Source organism: Lytechinus variegatus, chromosome 6, assembly GCF_018143015.1.
Source record: "Lytechinus variegatus isolate NC3 chromosome 6, Lvar_3.0, whole genome shotgun sequence".
Lineage (NCBI taxonomy): Eukaryota > Metazoa > Echinodermata > Echinoidea > Temnopleuroida > Toxopneustidae > Lytechinus > Lytechinus variegatus.
The window spans coordinates 38,487,798-38,512,271 of NC_054745.1; the positions used below are offsets into that span (position 1 = coordinate 38,487,798).

Sequence of the window (24,474 nt, forward strand, 5' to 3'; positions counted from 1 at the left end):
CAGTGTTCATATGAAATATATATGTCTTATATATATATGTCTTATTTGATGTTTCTGATTTTAGATACATTTAACTGCTTCTTGTGGAATGGTATTCAAAATTCAGGATATTATACTTGCCTGTAGGTTTTTTTTGTATGCAGTCACTGAGGGTGTATTTAAGGTATTTAAGTTCACTGTTAGCTGATGATCAACTTTTCTCAAATGACATTTGCGATTTTTCATTAGGATGAACACTAACATTTCCAAATGAAGATGTTGCGTGAGTTTTCCCAGCAAAGCATTCAAATTTTAAGGTTGAAAAGCATTGTATAGAGCAGGTCACTAGAATAGTACATCAGGGGTAAAGTTTTTGAAATCTGTTCGTTTGGTTGTCTGGTCCTGGAACATTTTGACTATAGTTTGGGCTACTGTCAAATACCAGTGATTAAGAAGACTTTGTTACTCTTCAGCTTGGATGTGATGAAAAGAATATTTTAAAAGGAATACCTGAATAATCATCAAATCACAAATACCTATGTCAGGGAATTTGAAAACCTTTTACTGCTTGTGCGCAGTTTACAACCGTGAACAGGCTTATTACCAGGGAGGGCCATTATGCCCCCCCCCCCCGAAATCTTAGTGATGGTTCGGGCAATTGCCTCAAAAGCTTGCACAAAGGTAAAAAATTATGTATATCTACGAAGTTGTATAGCTAAATTTACAAAAGTCCTTTTATCTCATTTTTTAATTGATTAATTTATGCAATAAATCATAGATTTTGGTATTTCTCACTAAAGGCAAATATATCAATACATTTGTAGGAATATTTTCTTTCATATTTATGTAGTTGCATTGTGGCTTGCCTTTAGTCAAGACAACCCTTTGATACATTGTACAATACAATTTAGACGAGTACAGGGGGATGTTTCACAAAGATTTTACAATGACCTAGTGTCGCACTTAATGCCGACATGTACATGATACGAAACGCGCAATCTTATTGATCACGACGCAATAGTGCACCTCCTCTTGTCATGATCTGACCAATGCCTCCATGCCTCATGTCAATTTTCGACTCACAATGGCTGCCACAATAATGACATAATAACCCTTACTTATATTTCATTTGTTGTAACATATAATTCCCCTATTCCTATTGATAACCCTTTGATATCTTATAGTTAGACATACCTTTATAACTGATTGCCATTTTTTAATTTTTTTTTCTTTTTCACTCGATTTTCTATTGTGCCAGAATTATTTCATTGTTTATTGTTTTTATCAGCGAATAAATTATACAATTAGTAGTATTAAAATTAGTACCTGTTCCTTTTTGATAATTTAAAATATTCTAGTTTGATTAATAATACCATTTAAGTAACAATATTTGTTTATTTATGTTACTAAGTATTGTTATCTTTGATTTAGATTTTTGACTATATTTTCATGTATGATGTGATGATTTATGTTATTCTTTATGTTTTCATCAGGTCATTGATGAAAAACAGTTTTATACTGATCTTTTGTACCTGATTAAATATGTTCTAATAAATAAATAAATAAATAAATGCCTTTTATTGCACGCAACTAGGCATTTAAATGCAACTCTTATGGGGTGTTGCAAGAAACTTACGATCAATTGCAAATCTATTTTTGGTCCCTAAATCAATCATTTGTCTTGTAGTTAATTGCAAATTAGTGATTGATTGCTAATCTTCTCCTTGAAACAAGTACTTTCATCTGATTTGCTACAGCTAACGTTGATCTATCAGTTGTAAAATTGGAACAGAATATTTGCAATTGATCGCAGATATTTTCTTACAACACCCCCTAAGTCACAACTCTTTGTGAACACCCCCCCCCCCTTCCCTGTACTGGATGAGTCTACATGGTATTCATGTATCTATCTATCATTTCTATTATAAGGACTTTGAACCTTCTATGTCATGTTCGCATTTTGCAACATAAAGTGCATTTTATAAATGGGTTTGCTAAACTTTATAGCAAGAACTGTATGAATATTGTCAATTTCAAAGTATGAGACTTTGAACCTGTCTGGTTGCCATGTCAACAAGTAGAAATAACCCACAAATAGAAAAGACCATTCTACAATTCATGTCAGTTTTTTATTTTTTTAATTCCGTGATAAGGAAACAAAGACAATAATATGTACCAAGTTGATTTTAACAATCCTAGAATCAATCAACTGACAATCCTGGTTTTTGGTCACTTTGGGTATACATGAAACTTTATGTTTCATAATAGTGGACCTATTATAATATGTGATATAAGCTACTATGTGAAGGCTGCTGACCCATACATTTATTTATTTTTAATCAAGTTTTTGATTCATGTGTTACCAGGGAAAAGAAACAGATAAGATACAAATACATAGGAACAGTGTACTTCCACTTGGTCTACTGCCAATTCGTCCAGTTGCCAGATCGTCTTCATTCATTCAGTCTACCATCATTTTGTACACTATCCACATGGTCTAATTCTAATTGCCAATTTGCCCACTCACAATTTTATCTAATAACCAGTTGGTCCAATAGTCATTTAGTCCATATACCATTTGGTTGATTTGATGTTGAGTTGTGCAAAATGAAGAAAATTAAATGGATATTGGACCAACTGGTTATGAGACAAAATGGTTATAGATAAAATGGGGATTAGACATAGTGATGATTGGAACCAAATAGTTATTAGACCAAATGGTTATAGACGAAATGTGATTGGACCAAATGGAATTGCATTAGACTAAATGAAAGTAGACCATGTGGTGGTTGGTCGAGTTGACAGTAGACAAACTGACAATTTACCTTAGGAACAACAACGACTAGTAAATAATTGTCATGGTAGGCAGAAAAAAATGGCACTCTATTTGCAGTTCAAATTCTCTCAAAGAGATTTTGAGAAATATAATCAGAAATACTGGTTTGTCGTGTATTATTGCTGAGCAATCATATGTAAAAATGTAGCTAGAGCTACAGAATCGCAAAACTTCATGCCAAATTGTATTGCATTGAGTATGTTTGAATTTTTCGATTATAACAATCATGAATGAATAAATATGATTGTGTACATAATCATACAGTATTATAGAATGCAGGTTTATCTGTATCGCATTTAACATTATTTCCATGGAGGGGGGGGGGGGGGGGGGGGGGGAAGCCGATTTTCAACTTTTACAGAAACCTGTTTATAAAATTGTTGGAACCATATAGAAACTTCCAAATTCCTCTTTAGTCCTTTACAGAAGCTGAGGATGTAAACAAGTGCATTTTCAAATCATGATCCTGAATATAATACAAGATAGTTGAATGAAAGGAACCTAAATAACTGTATTTACGACATGGAAATGTATATTACAACACTTTATCACATTTGATAAATGTAACATTCAGATAGATTATGATCATGGGCGGAAGTCCTAAGGGGGACAGGGGGACGCATCCCCCTACCCAAAATAGCAGGGCTACTATTTTTGGTAATTTATGATGGAAAGAAATACATCATTCAAAATCGAAATGAAACATGTATCTTGGACGAGATGACCTTACTTTCTGGGTGATAATCCTTCGTTTTCTTTTTTCTTTCGTTGGGGGAGATTTCCGCCCTTTATTATGACCTTCACGGCAACACCAGGATATGGGGGGGGGGGGGTAATATGACCGGCATGAATAGGATATATATATACATATATATATATAAATATATATATATACATATATATATATACATATATATATTACTTTCTGTTGACTTATATTGGTACAGACCCCCCAAAAAATTTATTGAATCATTAATTCAGCAGATATCAAGACTGCTGAAAGTCAATGAAAGAAGCTTGTTTGACCTCCACAGGTCTGCTGCTATTCCTGTCCAATCCAATTATCATTTAAGTTAGTCGTATTTTAGTAGTCTCTCAATGACCTTTCAAAGATCTTAGTCGTTCCAAGATCGTTCAGCAATCTATGAAAAAAATATTTGCGGAGATCACGGAAAGAATGCTGGGAGATCATCAAAGGATCATTGAAAAACTAACCAAAGGCATTGTTTTTTTAATGGTTTTGCTGTATAAAAGATCTGTTAAAGGCTGTTGAAAATTCGTTATATGATGACTGCAAAAGAAGTACAAGCCAGTCTTCCACAGTTCTTTCAGGTCTTGGTCAGTCTTTTTCATTGATCCATGTCAGTCTTTGAAAGATCACATTGATTTGTCAAAGGCCGTTGGTAGTCTATCAGTCTCTGACTAAAATCCCAGATGTCTTCAAGGTCCTACATGATTGTTTTTTTTTTTCTGGAAGGTTTGTTTTGGGTCTTAAATGGTCTTACACTCGTTTTTATTGCCGTTTCTCTTCTACTTCTTTTAATTTTCCTTAGTCCCAGAACTCATGGTGTACCATAAACCATTCCTGTGATTTCCCTTCAAATTTCTAAACAAATTATTTCACGTGCAGATAAGAGGAATGCTCCTCTAGCACCCTTAGCAGGGGGGTGCTTCTTAAAAAAAAATCAAACACCAATCGATCCTTGCACCCGCTTCCCCTCCTTCGCCGATCACCCCCTCTCCCCTAGATCCTTCCCCCACTTTATCCGAGTTGTGTCTTGTGTCCATCACGATTGGACAGCAATCCCAGGGTGAATTAAAGTTCCGGTACCGTGCTGGTTTGGTGTATTAAATAATAGAAGCATAAGTCAATTTATCTTTCCTAGCCACATCAAGAAGTCATTTCAATTTAAAACGAAATGTTGTCATGACATTACTTATTGATGACTGAACATCTTGTGAGATGTCCCAACTACACTGACAAGCCCCATCCTCCATGGTGCTGTGCTGATGTAAATATCAGCTCAACACTAACACAAGAAAGGTAAACAATGAACTTGTAAGCATCAATTTTTCAATTCTCTATAAAGTGTAAAGGAGCGGATTTGGCACTCTTGTTTGAGTAAATGGACTTATGCTAGCAAATATGTTCACATGATTTTAAAATGTCATTGCTTTTAGAGGGTGAATCTGCTTTCAAATACGATGATGTTTTCACCATCGCTGGCAATTATCTTCCCGGATGACGTCATTATTACGCGGGAAGCTATCACGTGATCCCATCTATTCGCCAGTCTAGTTGATAGAGGAAATGACATCATCCTTTTGGTCATATCATCCACACTTGTCACTTTATCAATCACGCATGCCTTGCAATCTGGACTATCTGGTGTTACAACGTAGAGGACGTCAGTTAGAGGATCTATGCAAGCTTCTACAATGACGTGACTGTGCGCATGGTGGGGAATGTCTCTATGAGCACCATGTCTGTCAGTGATGAAGACTCGATTATCTAGATGATAAGGACGAGAGACGATGCGGCCCGATAAAGAAAAGACACCAAGCATCACTGCATCCTTTCTACATTTTACAGTCTTCAAGACCTTGCCATTTGCTGGGCTAATGACGTATATCTTAGCCTGGCCCCTCTCAGATGCGATGATCATCCCATCCTGGTCAACAGCTACATCCACTTGTGCGTTATCACGAGTTCTCTTACATGGTATGGTGACGTCTTTGATATGGGCCCATCGTCTATCATATACACTGATGCATCCAGTCAAACTATCCCCTTTATGACCCTCCCGATATTTACCGCAAACCACCCTGTCATCATCGAGCAACGAAAAAGAGTAGATTCGTGAACTGTCTGCACCAGTCACCACCTTCTTGATTTCTTTGGTGTATATATCTAGCGAATATGTAGGCCTATGGAGACTTCCGGATGCGTCATCTGTTATGATAACATTGCGTTCATCTACGCATCCTACAACAACCGGAAGTTTGATTTCATCTTTGACCTTGATTGTTTGCCTCATCTTCCACGTGCCATCATAGCCACCTATCCTTCCATCATAGTGTTTCATCTTTGCACCCTTCATAAACTTCACCCCTGATATGCTACTTGTGATTTCTTTGACCCCATCCACGTTTAGAGTCTTCTGAAGTTCATTGGTCACTGACGCGTCTACACGATGACCGTCTTTGACGACACATCTGTCGTCTTCTAGTACCTTGTCCAGGGCCAGTATCGCATCCTTTATCTTCGTTGTTTCATCCCGCAATGATTTTTCCAGCTCTCCAATCTTCCGATCCCTCTCTTTGATGATGTTCTTAATGTCCCCGTGAAATCCAGTCTTTTTGGTCTCCATGTGCCCTTGTCTTATCTGCGCATATGCATGAATTATTTCAAGTTGTTCATTTCTCTCTTCATTGTTCTTTTGAATCTCGGCATTGATCTTCAGAATATCCTCTTGAAGTTTCTCATTTCTCTTATCAGTTTCCTGATTGACTTTTGCAGCCTCTTCATTCTCTCTGTCTTTGTCTCTCTCGATCGCTTCGCTGATTGTCGAATCAACTTCATGTTCCACATGTTGTAGATGGGCGTCTGTGTCTGTCCTGCACTGGTCAATCTCGTCCACATTTGCTCGAATAGTATTCAGTCTGTCCTTTGCCCCTCCTCTAAGCTCTGTAAGCCTCGCTTTAACCTCGGTGATTGCTACCTCTATGCTTTCAATGACACATGACTGCCGATGGTCTACCATCACACATACAACACACAAGGCTTGACCGTGTGTTTTACAATACATATCTAGTGGTTTATCTGCATGTTTCTCGCAATGCAGATATGACCCGCCCTTTCTGGATTCGTCAATACAACCTTCTTTAGAGGCACAGTCGTCACAGAGGTTCTTCTTCTCCTTAACGTAGTATGTTACATCAGTGATATTTCGACAGTCTCTACCTTCACAATACTGCTCTTTGTTGAAATTGGTTGCCATTTTGGCTGATGAGTGGAAAGACTAACCTTGTTGCTTCAGTTGAAACTACTGCAAAGGTTTGTAGTACAGACTTCGGTTCAAGTACCTGCTCTAAACATGCTGCATTATTAATGTGAAGAGTGCTGCAAAAAACTGTGCCAGCCAGTGATATGGTCCCACTGTAATGTACAATACTGTACAATGTTCCTTCTCCTTTCATTTCTCATATTCACTCAGAATACACGAATGTGAATGGAATAATGCAGAAAAATGTCTAATGCAGCCGATATTAGGAGAGTGGGGGCTGCATGAGTGATTCCTTTGAATAAACGTTCGAATATCAGTAAAACACGATTTTATTAATAACTGGTATTATTAGAGAGAGACGGAGAGAGAAAGAGAGACAGACAGTTGTAGCGTACGTTGGTATGTAGAAGCTTGAGAAGAAAAGGAAAACAAGAGAAAAGGAGGAAGTGAAAAAAGAGGACGAGGGGTAGAAAAGGAAGTATGTGTGTCTACTTGATGTGTGTATGTGGGTTACAGGCAGCCGGAGAGAGGGAAGAGTGTGATTGTCAAGAATATTTTTCTACGTGTTTTCACCGGTAATCGCGAAGGCGCACATAATTTGGCGGCATGACTATTATGATATTTATATATAAAAAGCCCCACTCCAACATGGTATGAATCATAAATGGAAACCAGTGCTTTACATGGGAGTCGATCCCGGGAGGTGGTGGGGGGGGGGGGGTATATCCCCCAATATTTCTGGTCGGGGCTGGCATGTATTATCACCCCAGGTAATTTATTTGACTATCATTTCCTTTTTGATAGTTCTCTTTATCCAGATTTATAATGAAAAATAAGTGGAGAATATACAAAGGACATAATAATTCAAACTAGATGACACAAAATGAAAGAACTATGAAAAAACACCCTTTACCAAATTAGGATAAGAGGAAAATTTCATCATATGCACATATCCCAAGGAAGGGGGTGGAGTTCTACGCATGTACAGTTGACAAGGAATTAATGTGTATATTTCCTTTCATCAACCATGTCAATAACGCAGCAAATCTATTTACACACTTTAACTCAACAAGAGTACTCCGCCTACAAAGTAGAAGAATGGCCCTTGATCATTCCGCGGGCAATATTTAGTACTATACACCAACGAGCTTGCATTGATATCTTATATACGGGTCACCTTATCCATTAAATTTAAGTATCAGCCCGATATCTGTAAAATCATACCTAGATGGGGGATAATAAACCAGGGAAGAGACAAGCTATGTCGAGGACTATTAAGTGGTAAGTTGAATATTTCGGGACTGTAACTTATGAAATTTAGATTTAAAAAAAACGACGACTTTTTATTGGTTTAGATTAATTAACGTAGCGGGGCTATCACTTTACGAGTCTTCAAACTCCCGGGTTCAAACTGCAGATCGGGGAGGAGGGGTCTAATGAACATTTGCAGTAATTTTTCACAGACAAATCAACTTGCTCTGAGCCAATCAAATGCAAGGATTTTAATAAAGGAAAATAAACAGAAAATCATCTTATGGTTAATTACATATAATGCTTTTAGAAGATAAATTTGTTTCCATGAACACTCATGCCACCAGATTTGCAGGATCTTGTGACTTTTGTACAGTTTAGCTTAAATTGGGTCTCATGAAACAATATTATGACATAGAGGATTTTCATATTTTAATGATTTTGTGATTTTTTTTTTTTTACTTTGGTTGGAAAATTTACTTTTTGTTGATGAATTTTAATGCTATATTATCTCCTCTCCGATTTCAGCTAATAATGGCCTTCGAGCCAAAGTGGATACATGTATATATAAAGAATGGGCAATTTTAGGCGCATATTGCGACTGTAAACAAATGGTCATTCCAAGTTCAATTTCTAATATTATTTATGATGATACATACGTAAGTTTTTTGTGTGCATACTATTGGGTAGCTATTGTAACAGTCATAATAATAACATTTACCCAACTCCCAAGGTTGTCACTCTCAGCCATGCCAGCTGTAAGCTGTTCTTCTTGCTAGCCCTGTTGGGAACGCCTAGACCAGTGGTCCCAGTTTTAAAGGAGACCTTTGGAAGAAGATAGCTTGTGTGAAAACAGAACAATCAAAGAATCAGATCAACGAAAGTTTGAGAAAAATCGGACAAGTAATGATAAAGTTATTGCGATCACTAATGCTATGGAGATCCTCACATTGGCAATGCAACAAAGATGTGTGATGTCATTTGTGAACAACTCTCCCTATTACTTTAGTATATATTTCTCTTTAACTGCCTCTTTTATAACATCTATCAGTAGATCATGTGTTCTTTCTATAGGAGGGCATGTAATACAGAAGTTTAAAGAAAATATCACGGACAAAGAGTGTGTATCACCATATGAAGAGGAAAAAAAAACATTTTGTGGGTGTTTTATAGTCCATCAAAGGGAAAGTTATTCACATGTGACATCACACATCCTTGTCGCATTGCCAATGTGAGGATCTCCATGGCATTAGTGATTGCAATATTCAAACGCTCATAACTTTCTCATTATTTGTCCGATTTTTCTTAAACTTTCTTTGTTCTTATTCTTTGATTTTTCTGTTTTCACTCAAGCCTACTTGTTTCAAAGGTTTTATTCCCCTTTAAAGTTTTATGTCTCCTGAGGAGGTGGAAGTGATTGGTTGGGCCTATGCGTGCAGATGGTGTGATGTGGGTATGTGTCTGTGCATTGGTGAGGATGTATGGTTTATTTTTTATGGTAATGGGTGAGTGTATAGTGAGCCTGCAGGGTGGATAAGGGTGAGTGTGTGGGAAGGATGCAGACGGATGTGGGTGTTTGAGAGACTAAACCTTCACCTCTGTGTGTGTTGTATGTGGGGCTGCATGAATTTGAGATGAGTTTTGGTGTGTATAAAGTTGTAATTACATCGTTACTTTTACCTTATTCTCCTGTATGTAACATTATGCACCCTTCCATGTCTTTATTCAACATTAAAGGTTACATGAAAACTACAAACTGTCGAGCGGGGTCTGCATACCAAGGAGCGCCCTCTACGTTCACTACCTTGATTTCTGTCGCCGTTCAGCTGTCGTTCCAATCAATGCAGCAAGCTTTGGAAAAGTAAGATTCTAAGTATTAAAGGGATACACCGGGTTGAATATATTTATATCTCAATAAATAGTGTACAAATCACATAGAAAAATGATGAATATTTCATCAAAAATTGATAACAAATAATGAAGTTATTGCATTTTAAATTTTAGCAATATTTTGTGAAAACAGTCAGTTGTGCACGTCTTAATGAATATTCATTGAGTGGACTGATTATGTCACATTCCCGCTTTCCCTTTTTCTTATGCTATTTCATGAAAACATAAATACCTCATTTTTTCATACATGTGTGAATGATGTCTCCTTAAAAATAAATAAGTTGCTGCAATGAAAATCTAATACACTAAATAAGTTGCTAATCTGATTTTTTTTTAGTTCTTTCAGGATTTTCTTTTTAAATTCTAATTCTATATAATAAAAGGCAAAAGAACTAGTGGTATATTATATCATCAGCTTCCTCATTAAATATTCATGAAGGCATGCTTAGAACAGTTTCACAGGAATAATTCAAATCTTTAAAATGCCATAACTTTGTTATTCCTTGTCCTATTTTGATCACATTTTCAGTATTCTGTTTGTATGATTTTTCTTTATATGTTCAAATCATATTCAAATTTGTTTAAATCATTTTCAGGCTGGAGTACCCCTGTAATATACGTATTCCTAAAGACCACGATTATTGATATACAGATGATTTCTATTTTTCTACGTACCTGTGCATTAAAATGCGTTTAGTTTATGACAAGGCAAGATTAAAAAAAAAATCTAATGTCATGTCTTAGATGAAGGTCTGGGTGGAATAAAAAAAGTATTGTAAAGAATTAAGGCCAATCTAAATGTCAATGGCACTATCCATAGGACCCATTCTAACATTAAGTATGGGGAGAATGTTTTCATTACATGTTGGCAGAGCTGTTCCTTAATTTATCTTTATCTTTATTTTCTTTTATTGTAAATTTGGGCTTACAACCAGCACCCATTTACTTTATATATATAGATATATATATATATATGATCTTGAATAGGATATTAAGACGAATTGTAATCATTCTTGCAGCTCTCTAAATTCCTGAGAGTGAAATATTCTGCGATCAATGACCAATCTAAATCTGGGTTGAAGTTTTCTATCCAATAGATTTAGAATTCATTCTTACTATATTCGATTGAAGCTTTCGATTCAATTTTTGATTGGTCCCTGAACACAGTCTTTTAGATTGACCTTCCATCTATGAAATTAAGAGAAAACTTTTCTTTTAGTCTTTAAAATTCATAAAAAAATACAGTTAAAGTAATAATAATAATAATGATAATAATAATAATGATAATAATGATAATAATTATAATAATAATAGGCATTTATATAGCGCCATCTATCTAGAAATATTATATTCCGAGGCGCATTGTTATTATTATCATTACCCCGGCTTAAGTTCGAGCTGCCTTTCAGCGCTCATGCATTCAAGGAAGTAATCCTGCCGGGTACCCATTCACCTCACCGTGGTTGAGTGCAGCACAAGATTCAAAGTCCGGAGGCTAATCCAGTGGGCCACGTTGATATTATTTTTTTTTCTTCAGATTATCAGACAACAATTTCCACAGATTACGACCCGACGTCTTGGAACACGAGGACAATCGAAGTAAGTGAAATTTTACTCATCGAAAAGCAGTTGTTGACTAGTTATACAGTGCTTATATCAACAAAAAGTTTACTCTTGGAAAATATCCTTGAAATTAAAACATACAACATGGATTTTTTTTCACATATATTCTTGGGCTTGGGTCTCATCTTTAACACGAAAGTAGGGGGGTTTCAGAATGTTACACTTCAGTGAGCACTGTGCATTTTTGTAAAGCAATGAGATAAAAAAAGATAATTAAAACATTTGTAACAAAATTAACATTTCAACTCTAGGTAAGCACAACCCTTAACTTTTCTGTGCTACCTGGATCTAAGGACATAACTAAATGGAAACAAAAGCGGGACCACATTTAATATTTCATTAAAAACTTGTTTCTTTTGACTTTTCCCCAAGTTTGACAATGATTTACAAAACAGAAATCAAGCCTATGCCGTTTCATGTGAATCGCAGCTCTGCGTAAAGCAGATATAATGATGGTCTCGGTGTGTGTGTGTGTGTGCTCTATGAAGTTGTTTAGGCGAGGAAACAGGTTAAAAAGGTAAAAGATATCTCCAAATCAATCTTCCTAGCTAAAGTCCATGTGTCCTTCATGATTAATATCTATTTTCATTCATATAACTATTTCCAAGTTCTGTGCAATTCATTTTGACGAACTCTTCAAAATTAAGTGGTGGTCACTCAAGCGGAACGATTTTTTGACAGTTATATCGTCATTTCCTTAAAGCGCTCTGAATTAATGGTTATATGTGACAAATGCTTCAGGATAATGCAATTATATATAGTTTTACAAGACTATTTCCAATACAGTGGTGGGTGTGGTTAAGTATATAGTAGTAGTAGTAGTAGTAGAAGTAGTAGTAGTAGAAATAGTAGTAGTAGTAGGAGTAGTAGTAGTAGTAGTAGTAGTAGTAGTAGTAGAGGTAGTAGTAATAGTAGAAGTAGTAGTAGTAGAAGTAGTAGTAGTGTAGTTGTTGTGGTGGTAGTAGTAGAAGTAGTAGTAGTAGTAGTAGTAGTAGTAGTAGTAGTAGTAGTAGTAGTAGTAGTAGTAGTAGTAGTAGTAGTAGTAGTAGTAGTAGTACATGTAGTAGTAGTAGTAGTAGTAGTAGTAGTAGTAGTAGTAGTAGTAGTAGTAATAGTAGTGGTAGTATTAATATTTTAACTGTATTATATGATCTTTCCAATCCAGATATCATTATTACGGTCTAGCAGTACTGGAGTCATCAATTTACTATGAATCAACTGATTCAAAGAAAGAACCTGGGTAAGTGATAATGTTAGTATAATGATGATAATTATGATAACAACAACAACAAAAGCAACAATAATGTTTAATAGTGATGATGATGATGATTATAGTAATTATGATAATAATAATGAATGATAATCAGAATAAATGTGATAATAACAAAAGTAACAGTTTTGATGATGATGATAATGATGATAATATTCGTGATAATAACCATAACACTGATAGTCATAAGATTGTATAATGATTACTACAATATAAATAAATAGGTCAATAGATAAGTGGGATTTTGCTCTTTCCCTTTTTCCCACTCTTATGCACCAGTTCATTATGCCTTTCTTTGTTACATGTTTTACCCACCTCTCACTAATTCTCTGTTATTCTTCTCTTCCTTATACCCTCTATCACTCTTTTGTTCTAGATCCTGTTTGATGTTGCCTGCCTCATATCTTAATCCCTCCCGCTTGAGGTCTTTCTTTGGCCTTACTCACACTAACTTCCCTTTGTGTCTGCCTACTCCTTTTCTTTCATCCCCTTCATTTACCTGATTGGGTCATCTCTTCTCACTAATGCACCTTTTGTCTCCTTGTTTCCAGTGTTGCTGTTGAATGTCTGTGGTCTATATTATGGTTGTTCCACCTTATATGTTTGTCATTTTGCCTCCGAAGAAGATTCTGCTAGGATCGAAAGCTTAGGCCCCTTTTGACTCTCTTACATAAACGATTCTCATAATCATTTTTTTTTTCAAATTGTCTTATAGAAAATATTTTTTCAAGCTCATCAGGTGATATGCGTAAAAACGTTCTATAATTTTAGGAGAATTAAATGTTGTATTTCCAGTTTGGAATATGAAAAAGAAATCAAAGAAATAAAAGATAACATGAGATTCGCTTGGTATTATACGTGTGCTGTTCATATTCATTTGAGCTGCAAGCAGTTGGTCTACTCCTCCGATAGTCTAATACCACACTAACTACACTACAAAAATATCGGTGTTAATTTAACACCAGTCCGGTATCTATATCAGAAAACACTAGGGAGTTTTTGAAACAGCACCAGTCAAGAATCAAACCGATATTGGCTTAACACTGATTAGTGTTGCTTCAATGCCTATGTGGTGTTAGCCTAAAACCGATCGAAGTATTGCTGTTTCAAAACCACTCTGGTGTTTTCCTACAGGGCTTATTGACACCGAGCTGATGTTAAATTAACACCGGTGTTTTTGCGGTGTAAAATTCATTTGATATAATTGTGATGTGGTCTACACGATACACTTGTTTTGATACCCACTAAGTCTAATTCTCATTTGTTTTTAATGTAAACAAAATCAGCTTTCAACTTCATTTATATGTTTTGCACTTTGAGAGTTAGTTCCAAAAGAGTTTGGTTTATCATGCTCGACGAGGTGAATTCGAGACGAAATGGATATAGCTTTATTTTGAAATCAAACAAAGTGGTAAATGGGCTAAAAAGCAATTAGACAGAATACTTTTATTTGAATGGATTTATTGTTTTCCCGTTTCACAGTTGTACATGATAGCGGGTTCTCACACTTGGACGTGGAACTATTTAATTAACACAGTAAATGTATTGAAAATGCCCGTGAAATGACAATGGACAGCTACAATGTCTTTGTCGAAAAGAGGTAAATCAGAACAACAGCTCGTCAAAAGGTTCTTAGGTGAAAAGATGAAAAATTGCAAATATGTCGTTCAGTAAGAGTCTAGTGCCGGCCGCAAAGAAACGTTGTTAGCCTAACAGAGTGCTAACACTAAGCCCAGTTACATCTTTTTGATTGTGAAGTAATTTTTTTCAATTTGTAAGTAATGCATTGTTGTCACATTAGGCATCACAACCACATTACTTGTTGTAACAGGGCCTCTGTTACAGTGCTTCCACTAGCTCTTCCTGAAATCCAGGAAGTTTTCATTTTCTGGAATGATAATCTGAGTATTGTGTTATTATATTTATTATATATTATGTTATTATTTTAATTGAAATGTCAAAATTTCTGCTCGCTTGCTTCGCTCGCTTGCAACTCTTTATAAACTTTGCCCGTTACGTCATGTTTTGCCCCCTATATAATAATAGTTCCATTTATAAAGCGCTTATTTCACTGTGTTTCTAGGCGCTTGCCTTTACATTGAAATTATCATTACCCCGGTCATCGGTTCCTGGCACTTTCCCTACATACCTGGTTCACAACTTCTGGATTCCGGGCATTGTTATCCCTGTCACTCTGGAAACAGGAACAAAAGATTATATCAAATATTTTAGTTGTCAATGTAAACAACCCCGTCGTCATGGAGCACTCGGCAAATATTAAATCAACTCATTGAACACGATTGAAATACAATTTCTTTAAGAAGATCAATATTTGGTTTCCTCCCCTCAAGACATTGCAATTCTTATGCGAGAAAACTAGGAAGAGGGAGAGGGGGGGGGGGGGGGCAATGAAAAAATAAATGTGTATCTGAGTGTGTGGTGGATGAGGACTGTGATAGGTGGGGTCCCCTTTGATATTCCATGGCATATAAACCTATGTAGTATGCCTAGCAATTGCGTCTTGGAACTCTTGTTGGAATGTTCCCCATGGAGTGAACAAAGTGCATACATTGGGCCCGGGCATGCCAGGAACCGATGACCGGGGTAAATAATTGCAATGTAAAGCGCTTAAAAACATAGTGTATTAAGCGCTACATGAATGTGACTATTATCATCATTATTGTTATTATTATTTCATGTACACTATTCAATTAAATAAACAGTGTTCATTATTTGAGAAAAAAGGTAATCTTTAGGTTTACCCATGATTTTTGCTGCTTATAATTGGATTGAGCATATTTCTTTTGTGCGGATCGAAATCGATAAACTCTTGTAAATGTGTTGTATAATTTCATTTGTATACGCCAGATACTCGTGTTGATTATCTCCCGGTGTTCAAGCTGCATACTGTTCTTAAAGCTGAAATAAAATCGTAAATGGACGAGTTTTTTTCCCTATCTGGTAGAATTTGTGTTTCTCGGTTTTCCAATCCAGTCCAATAGTTATTGATTAAAGCGCAATTTCGTTTCGGTTAAGGGGCTTTCACAGTCGACCATATGATCACAATATGTATTGCACACAATTGCAACGGTTGTAAGTAGTCGCACCACCAATATTTTGTGAAAGGGGCTTTACAAAGCGCTAAACACACGCGCTACTCCATGTTTTGGCTACTAAAAATAATCAAACACCTCACATGATAATATATATCTATATATCTATATAATATATATATATATATATATAATTTTGTTCACGGGACGTTTAATTCTTCTCCTTCTTCTTTCCATTGTTGCATCAACATCATCACATATATAATATACAGCAACACACGCACACACACACACATATATATATAATTTTATTAACGGGACGTTTAATTCTTTTCCTTCTTCTTTCCATTGTTGCATCAACATCATCATCATCACGAATATTAAGATTTGTATTCTTCATTTACTATTTCTACTTCAACTAGTACTGCTACTATATTAGTGTTAGTAGTATAGTAGTAGTAGCAGCAGTAGCAGCAACGGTGGCGGCAGTCGTTGTTGTAGTAGTAGTAGTGGTGGTGGTGGTAGTAGTAGTAGTAGTAGTAGTAGTAGTAGTGCATAATTTCAGAACTTTCTTTTTATTCTGGCAAATCATAAATTGTAAATAAGATATGCAAACTTTGTTTAATATGATTTTCAAACTATTTCAGCCCTATGCAGGTATCCATTAAACAAGGAACAAGCCAAAGTACCCTGGTGCATACACATCGAACAAAGCATACATGTCTTCTCCCAGAATTCCCCGTTATAGAAGGAATGAGCTTCCCAAGCAATGTCTCCAAGGATCTAGTAAGGAAATGTTTATCTTTTGTTTTAATTTTAGAAATGGCATTTTGTTGATAGATTTATTGATTTACATTTGACTGGTTAAGATGCATAATGTCGGTCTCACCAGTGTTTCCCCCCATTTATTTCGTTTTACCCAAAATTTGTACTTTAAACACACTTCAATGTATTTTCATCAGGTTATGGAAATATACTTTGATTTGCATGCATTCGCGGTACACCAACATGTAGCACACCCTTACATACCAACACAATCCCAACACACCTTCATGTAATGCACCCAACATACAAAAGGAACCCACGACACACCAATATATGACACACCCTCACAAACACAATCCCGACACACCCACATATAAATTTATTACACCCTCACAAACTAACACTTTCCCGACACACCAAATCATATGACACCCTTACACTTACACACACATACACACACACACACCCTGCCCCGACATATCCACATATATCACACCCTTAAACACTCGCACACACACACACACTTTAACACACCCACATATGTCACACCCTCACAAACAAACACAACTTCGACACACCCACACATATCACACCCTCACAAACAAACACGACCCCGACACACCCACATATATCACACCCTCACAAGCAAACACAACCCCAACACATCCATATGTAGCACACCCAAACAAACACAACCCCGACATATCGACATATGTCACACCCTCACAAACAAACACAATCTCAACACACTTACATATATCGCACCCTCACAAACAAACACGACCCCGACACACCCACATATATCACACCCTCACAAGCAAACACAACCCCAACAATCCATATGTAACACACCCAAACAAACACAACCCCGACATATCGACATATGTCACACCCTCACAAACAAACACAACCTCTACACACTTACATATATCGCACCCTCACAAACAAACACGACCCCGACACACCCACATATATCACACCCTCACAAACACAACCTCGACACACCCATATATATCACACCTTCACAAAGTAACAAACACAACCCAGACACACCCACATATATTACACCCTCACAAACAAACACAACCTCGACACACCCACATATATCACACCCTCACAAACAAACACAACCCCGACACACCCACACATATCACTCCCTCACAAGCAAACACAACCCCAACACATCCATATGTAACACACCCAAACAAACACAACCTCGACACACCCATATATATCACACCCTCATAAACAAACACAACCCCGACACACCCACATATATCACACCCTCACAAACAAACACAACCTCGACACACCCATATATATCACACCCTCACAAAAAACACAACCCCGACACACCCATATATAACACACCCTCACAAACACAAACCCAACACACCCACATATATCACACCATCACAAACACAACCCCAACACACCCACACATATCACACCATCACAAACACAAACCCAACACACCCACACATATCACACCATCACAAACACAAACCCAACACACCCACACATATCACACCATCACAAACACAACCCCGACACACCCACACATATCACACTCTCACAAACACAAACCCAACACATCCACACATATCACACTCTCACAAACACAAACCCAACACACCCACACATATCACACTCTCACAAACACAAACCCAACACATCCACACATATCACACTCTCACAAACACAAACCAAACACATCCACACATATCACACTCTCACAAACACAACCCCAACACACCCACATATATCACACCCTCACAAACAAACACAACCCCGACACACCCACATATATCACACCCTAACAAACACACACAACCTCGACACACCAATATATAACACACCCTCACAAACACAAACCCAACACATCCACACATATCACACTCTCACAAACACAACACACCCACACATATCACACTCTCACAAACACAACCCCAACACATCCACACATATCACACTCTCACAAACACAACCCCGACACACCCACATATATCACACCCTCACAAACACAAACCCAACACATCCACACATATCACACTCTCACAAACACAACACACCCACACATATCACACTCTCACAAACACAACCCCAACACATCCACACATATCACACTCTCACAAACACAACCTCGACACACCAATATATAACACACCCTCAAAAACACAAACCCAACACACCCACATATATCACACTCTCACAAACACAACCCCAACACACCCACACATATCACACTCTCACAAACACAAACCCAACACATCCACACATATCACACTCTCACAAACACAAACCCAACACACCCACACATATCACACTCTCACAAACCCAACACATCCACACATATCACACTCTCACAAACACAAACCCAACACACCCACACATATCACACTCTCACAAACACAACCCCAACACATCCACACATATCACACTCTCACAAACACAAACCCAACACACCCACATATATCACACTCTCACAAACACAACCCCAACACACCCACACATATCACACTCTCACAAACACAAACCCAACACACCCACACATATCACACTCTCACAAACACAACCCCGACACACCCACATATATCACACCCTCACAAACACAAACCCAACACACCCACACATATCACACTCTCACAAACACAAACCCAACACATCCACACATATCACACCCTCACAAACAAACACAACCCCGACACACCCACATATATCACACCCTCACAAACAAACACAACCCCGACACACACCATATATATCACACCCTCACAAACAAACACAACCCCAACACACCCATATATATCACACCCTCACAAACAAACACAACCCCGACACACCCATATATATCACACTCTCACAAACACAAACCCAACACACCCACACATATCACACTCTCACAAACACAAACCCAACACACCCACACATATCACACTCTCACAAACACAACCCCGACACACCCATATATATCACACCCTCACAAATAAACACAACCCCAACACACCCATATATATCACACCCTCACAAACAAACACAACCCCGACACACCCACACATATCACACTCTCACAAACACAACCCCGACACACCCACACATATCACACTCTCACAAACACAAACCCAACACATCCACACATATCACACTCTCACAAACACAAACCCAACACACCCACACATATCACACTCTCACAAACACAAACCAAACACATCCACACATATCACACTCTCACAAACACAAACCCAACACATCCACACATATCACACTCTCACAAACACAACCCAACACACCCACATATATCACACCTCACAAACAAACACAACCCCGACACACCCACATATATCACACCCTAACAAACACACACAACCTCGACACACCAATATATAACACACCCTCACAAACACAAACCCAACACATCCACACATATCACACTCTCACAAACACAACACACCCACACATATCACACTCTCACAAACACAACCCCAACACATCCACACATATCACACTCTCACAAACACAACCCCGACACACCCACATATATCACACCCTCACAAACACAAACCCAACACATCCACACATATCACACTCTCACAAACACAACACACCCACACATATCACACTCTCACAAACACAACCCCAACACATCCACACATATCACACTCTCACAAACACAACCTCGACACACCAATATATAACACACCCTCAAAAACACAAACCCAACACACCCACATATATCACACTCTCACAAACACAACCCCAACACACCCACACATATCACACTCTCACAAACACAAACCCAACACACCCACACATATCACACTCTCACAAACACAAACCCAACACACCCACACATATCACACTCTCACAAACCCAACACATCCACACATATCACACTCTCACAAACACAAACCCAACACACCCACACATATCACACTCTCACAAACACAACCCCAACACATCCACACATATCACACTCTCACAAACACAAACCCAACACACCCACATATATCACACTCTCACAAACACAAACCCAACACACCCACACATATCACACTCTCACAAACACAAACCCAACACATCCACACATATCACACTCTCACAAACACAATCCTGACACACCCACCCACACACATATATATCTACATGGGGCGACATTTGCCCATCTCTATAACATTGTTCACGTTGTTAATCGCCAACAAATTACACAATTTTTTCCCCGTCAAGAACTCAGTTTACCAGCCGATAAACAGTTTATATACATTTAAAAATAGCTTGTTTGATAAACTTGAATTTGTTTGTTTATTAACAGTTTTTAATGATAAAAACTTTATGTGATGTCTGGAGTTTTGCATGGTGTTATGAACAATCGAGAAAAGGGGGATAGAGATAGAAGTGAAATAGAAAGGCGGGAAAGTGGAGTTGGGAAGTAGAGTATTCTTTACGGGATAAAGGATTGTAAACCAAAATAAGAAGAAAGCTTGAGTCAGTGATTAGTAGCTCCATTCAACAACAATCAGTCAATCAAGCCAGTCGTCTGTCATCTACTCAAACGTCTCTCATCTCTTTTAGTCAAGCTTCTTAAACCTGCCTACTATTCAAGTTTACCACTCCTACTGGTTTACAGTCCTTATTAGGATTACACTCATTCCGAAAAAAATATTATACTTTCCACTCGCCACTTTCAAGCCTTTCCATTTCACTTTTATCTCTATCTCCTTTTATCTAACTCCTCCACAGAAATATTGTTAGCCTAACAGAACACTTACAGTGAGCCCAGTCACTTCTTGCGTATTGTGAAGTCAAAACACTTATTTCAGTGTGTAAGGACCGAGTGCATTGTTGTAACATAAGGCATCGTTGCCACATTACCGGTTGTAACAGGGCCTCAGTTAGTACTAACAAAGTTTTTGTGCGGTCAGAACAGGACTTTACACATGGTGTATCGTAAAACGACTTCCGCGAAAAAAAGAAGCATTGTCGTTACTATTGGTATTTGGCATATTGCGCTCCATACTCATTACAAGTGTTTCGTGTGTTGTTATTTTTATTCAGGTAACAACGTTCTTAGTCATGTATCGCACTCACTGCCAACGGATATTAGATACGGTTATCCGGGCAAACTTTGACGACGTTCAACTCTATTTGCTACACTTCTGGCACGGAATGCCAGTGCACGTCAAACCGATTCTCCTATCGGACCGAGTAGCCCGATTAATTGGTATTTGTGATTCTCTTCTTTATAAGGTAAATACAGCACCATTTCAAAAAAAAATTTAGCCAACAAACATTTCCTTTAGGTCCATGTTTCAGTGTACAGCCAGGGCCTATATTTCTGTTTATAGGGCTTTGAAATAGGAACCTTCCCAATTTTAACCATCAAAACGTGTGATTTGAATAAATAGAGAAAAATCAAAGAACGTCACATTTAAAATCTCATCTAAATCGGATACGAATCATGCTAAACTTATATATTAAGAGAGTTGGTAAATACACAGCTCAGTATAATAAATGTAAATTAGAAAGCCGATGCTGTCAGACAGTGTCTTTTTCTGTTGTATTTCATTGTTTGAATTTTAAAATATTACACTGCAAAAACTCTGGTGTTGATTTTAACACCAGCCCGGAATCTCTATATGAAACACCAGTTTGGAATCAAACCGGTGCTGTTTTAATACTACATTGGTATTGTATAAACACCTATTTGGTGTTAGACCAAAACGAAACTGGTGTTGTTTAAGACTTCTGTTGCGGACATATATAGATTCCGGTCTGGTGTTAAATCGACACCAGAGTTTTTGCAGTGTACAATTTTGGCGGATATGGCCATGTTTGCAGATATTTTAGGTGGTGGTGGGGAGGGGGGGGGGAGGGTGTTACCGAAATAAGTGATTTTTTACGATAGGACAATGACTTGTCAACGTCAGACGGATTTTACCACCTGTTGTACACTGCGCAGAAATAAAGGTGTTGATTTAACGCCAGCGCGGTATCTATTTCGGACAATACCAAAGAGGTGTACACAGCACCAGTTCGCCTTTACACTAACACCAGATAGGCATTTAAACAACAGCAATCAGTGTTAAACCAACATCGGTTTGATTCTTATGTGGTGTTGTGTCAACTCTTTATATTAGATACCGGGCTGGTTTTAAATCAATACCGGCGTTTATGCAGTGAATGTGTTTCCGGATAACCGACTTGAATGCATACACACATACCATTTTGGTTTTCTATCTTGTTCGCAGGCTGTATCGACTGTACTAATACCCGGTCTACTGCAACCCCTGCCGGATAGCCTCAGTCGTGTGATCCGACGGTTTTCGAAAGAATTACACACTTGGCTGGAGATGGCGCTACATAGTTTTCCGGCATGTCTCCGGATAGTCAAATTAGAAGGTAAATTTATCACTTTTTTAAGTTTAAAAGCTGAAGAAGATTAATAGATATGATCAACATATAAATGCCGTATGCATAATATATTTGGACAGTATACATGTGACGTCACAATCTCATAGCGCCCTCCCTCAGAGTATTAGAGGGATACATGTAAAAAGGAGATGTCAGAGTTGCACCAGCTGCAGATCACCTATGCATGGAAGGCAATGACTTCATCCTCTAAGATGGCGGCCTGTTGACGTACGTCAATGCATAAGTTCTATTTAGTTGCATTGCGCTGATATTGAATTTCCTGATAACTCATAATGATATCGTTTCTAGCGAGTGGCCAATAACCAACTACGGAGACAGACCCTTCTGAGTTATTGCCCTGAAGCTCTGAAGTAATTAGTCTAGGAGCCAGGGGGCTTTATTCAGAATTTTTGGTGGGGAAGGTTTGACAAGCTTATCCGGGGTAAAATTGTGCGATTCCGCTGATTCCAAAAATGCCACTCTTATTGACCGTACTCACGCCATTTTGGTCATTTTGGCCAAATTTTGGCCAAAAATGACCATTTTGACCACTCTTTGGAAAATGGTCCCTTAACAGACTGCTTTTGTAGCCACATGCAATTAAAAGGGTCTATCTTAAGTAAAAATGCACACAGATTCCAGATAAAGTGCTTTCATTTGCCAAATCACAATAGCAGTGGTCATTTTGGCCATAATTTGGCCAAAAATGACAATTTTCATGATTTTTTGGCCGAAATGTGTTACAAATATTGATCAGAGCTACGACTGGATGTTTTTAGAAATCCACATTTATTTTCAAAATGTGCGCTGGATCATAACCATCAACCTCATGTAATTTATTCCGTCAGTTTTGACCTATGAGGGTCATTTTGGGTACTTTAGACATAACTGACCATTCGCGCAATTTGCATTATTAACTGTTCAAATAGGCAGGAAATTGAGGTCTTCAGCATGTTTTTTCTTCTTCCCTTATAAAATGAGAATGCATTTAAATGTCCTTCCAGTGTAAAATTTTATGCTGATTCCAAATATATCATTCATAATAACCCTATTTAATAGCTTGTGGTAATTTTGACCACTTATGGCCCTCAAAATGGCCAATGACATCAGTTCATTTTACCCCCAAATACTTCGAACGTTACCAGAACCATTACAAGGTGTGCTGCGACACCTAACATTGGTGTGTTAATCCTTCAAATTGAACATCTCACAAAGTATTTTGACCTTATGTAATTTATTCCATCAGTTTTGACCTATGAGGGTCATTTGGGGTACTTTATACATAACTGACCCTTTACGAAGTTTTGCATAATAAAGTGCACATATACATGTAGGCAGGAATTTGAGGTCTCATAGCGTGCTTTATCTTCTTCCCAATATAAAATGCAAATG

At 37.6% G+C, this 24,474-nt stretch overlaps 2 protein-coding genes across 2 annotated transcripts; one reads left to right on the forward strand and one right to left on the reverse strand.

Annotated features, from left to right (window-relative positions):
- Positions 1 to 4,660: 4,660 nt before the first annotated feature.
- LOC121416633 lies at positions 4,661 to 6,931 on the reverse strand. Its single transcript, XM_041610114.1, has one exon. It carries the CDS (start codon positions 6,814 to 6,816, stop codon positions 4,993 to 4,995), a length of 1,824 nt encoding a protein of 607 aa, XP_041466048.1. The 5' UTR covers positions 6,817 to 6,931; the 3' UTR covers positions 4,661 to 4,992.
- A 2,877-nt stretch (positions 6,932 to 9,808) lies between these two features.
- Positions 9,809 to 23,114, forward strand: LOC121417802 (transcription factor RFX4-like; the record flags this gene model as incomplete). The annotated part of the gene is made up of 6 exons (XM_041611538.1): positions 9,809 to 9,934; positions 11,501 to 11,562; positions 12,752 to 12,826; positions 16,557 to 16,695; positions 21,727 to 21,918; positions 22,920 to 23,114. Coding segments are annotated over 6 exons (789 nt in total), but the record flags the coding sequence as incomplete, so codon positions are not given.
- Between the last annotated feature and the right edge of the window lie 1,360 nt (positions 23,115 to 24,474).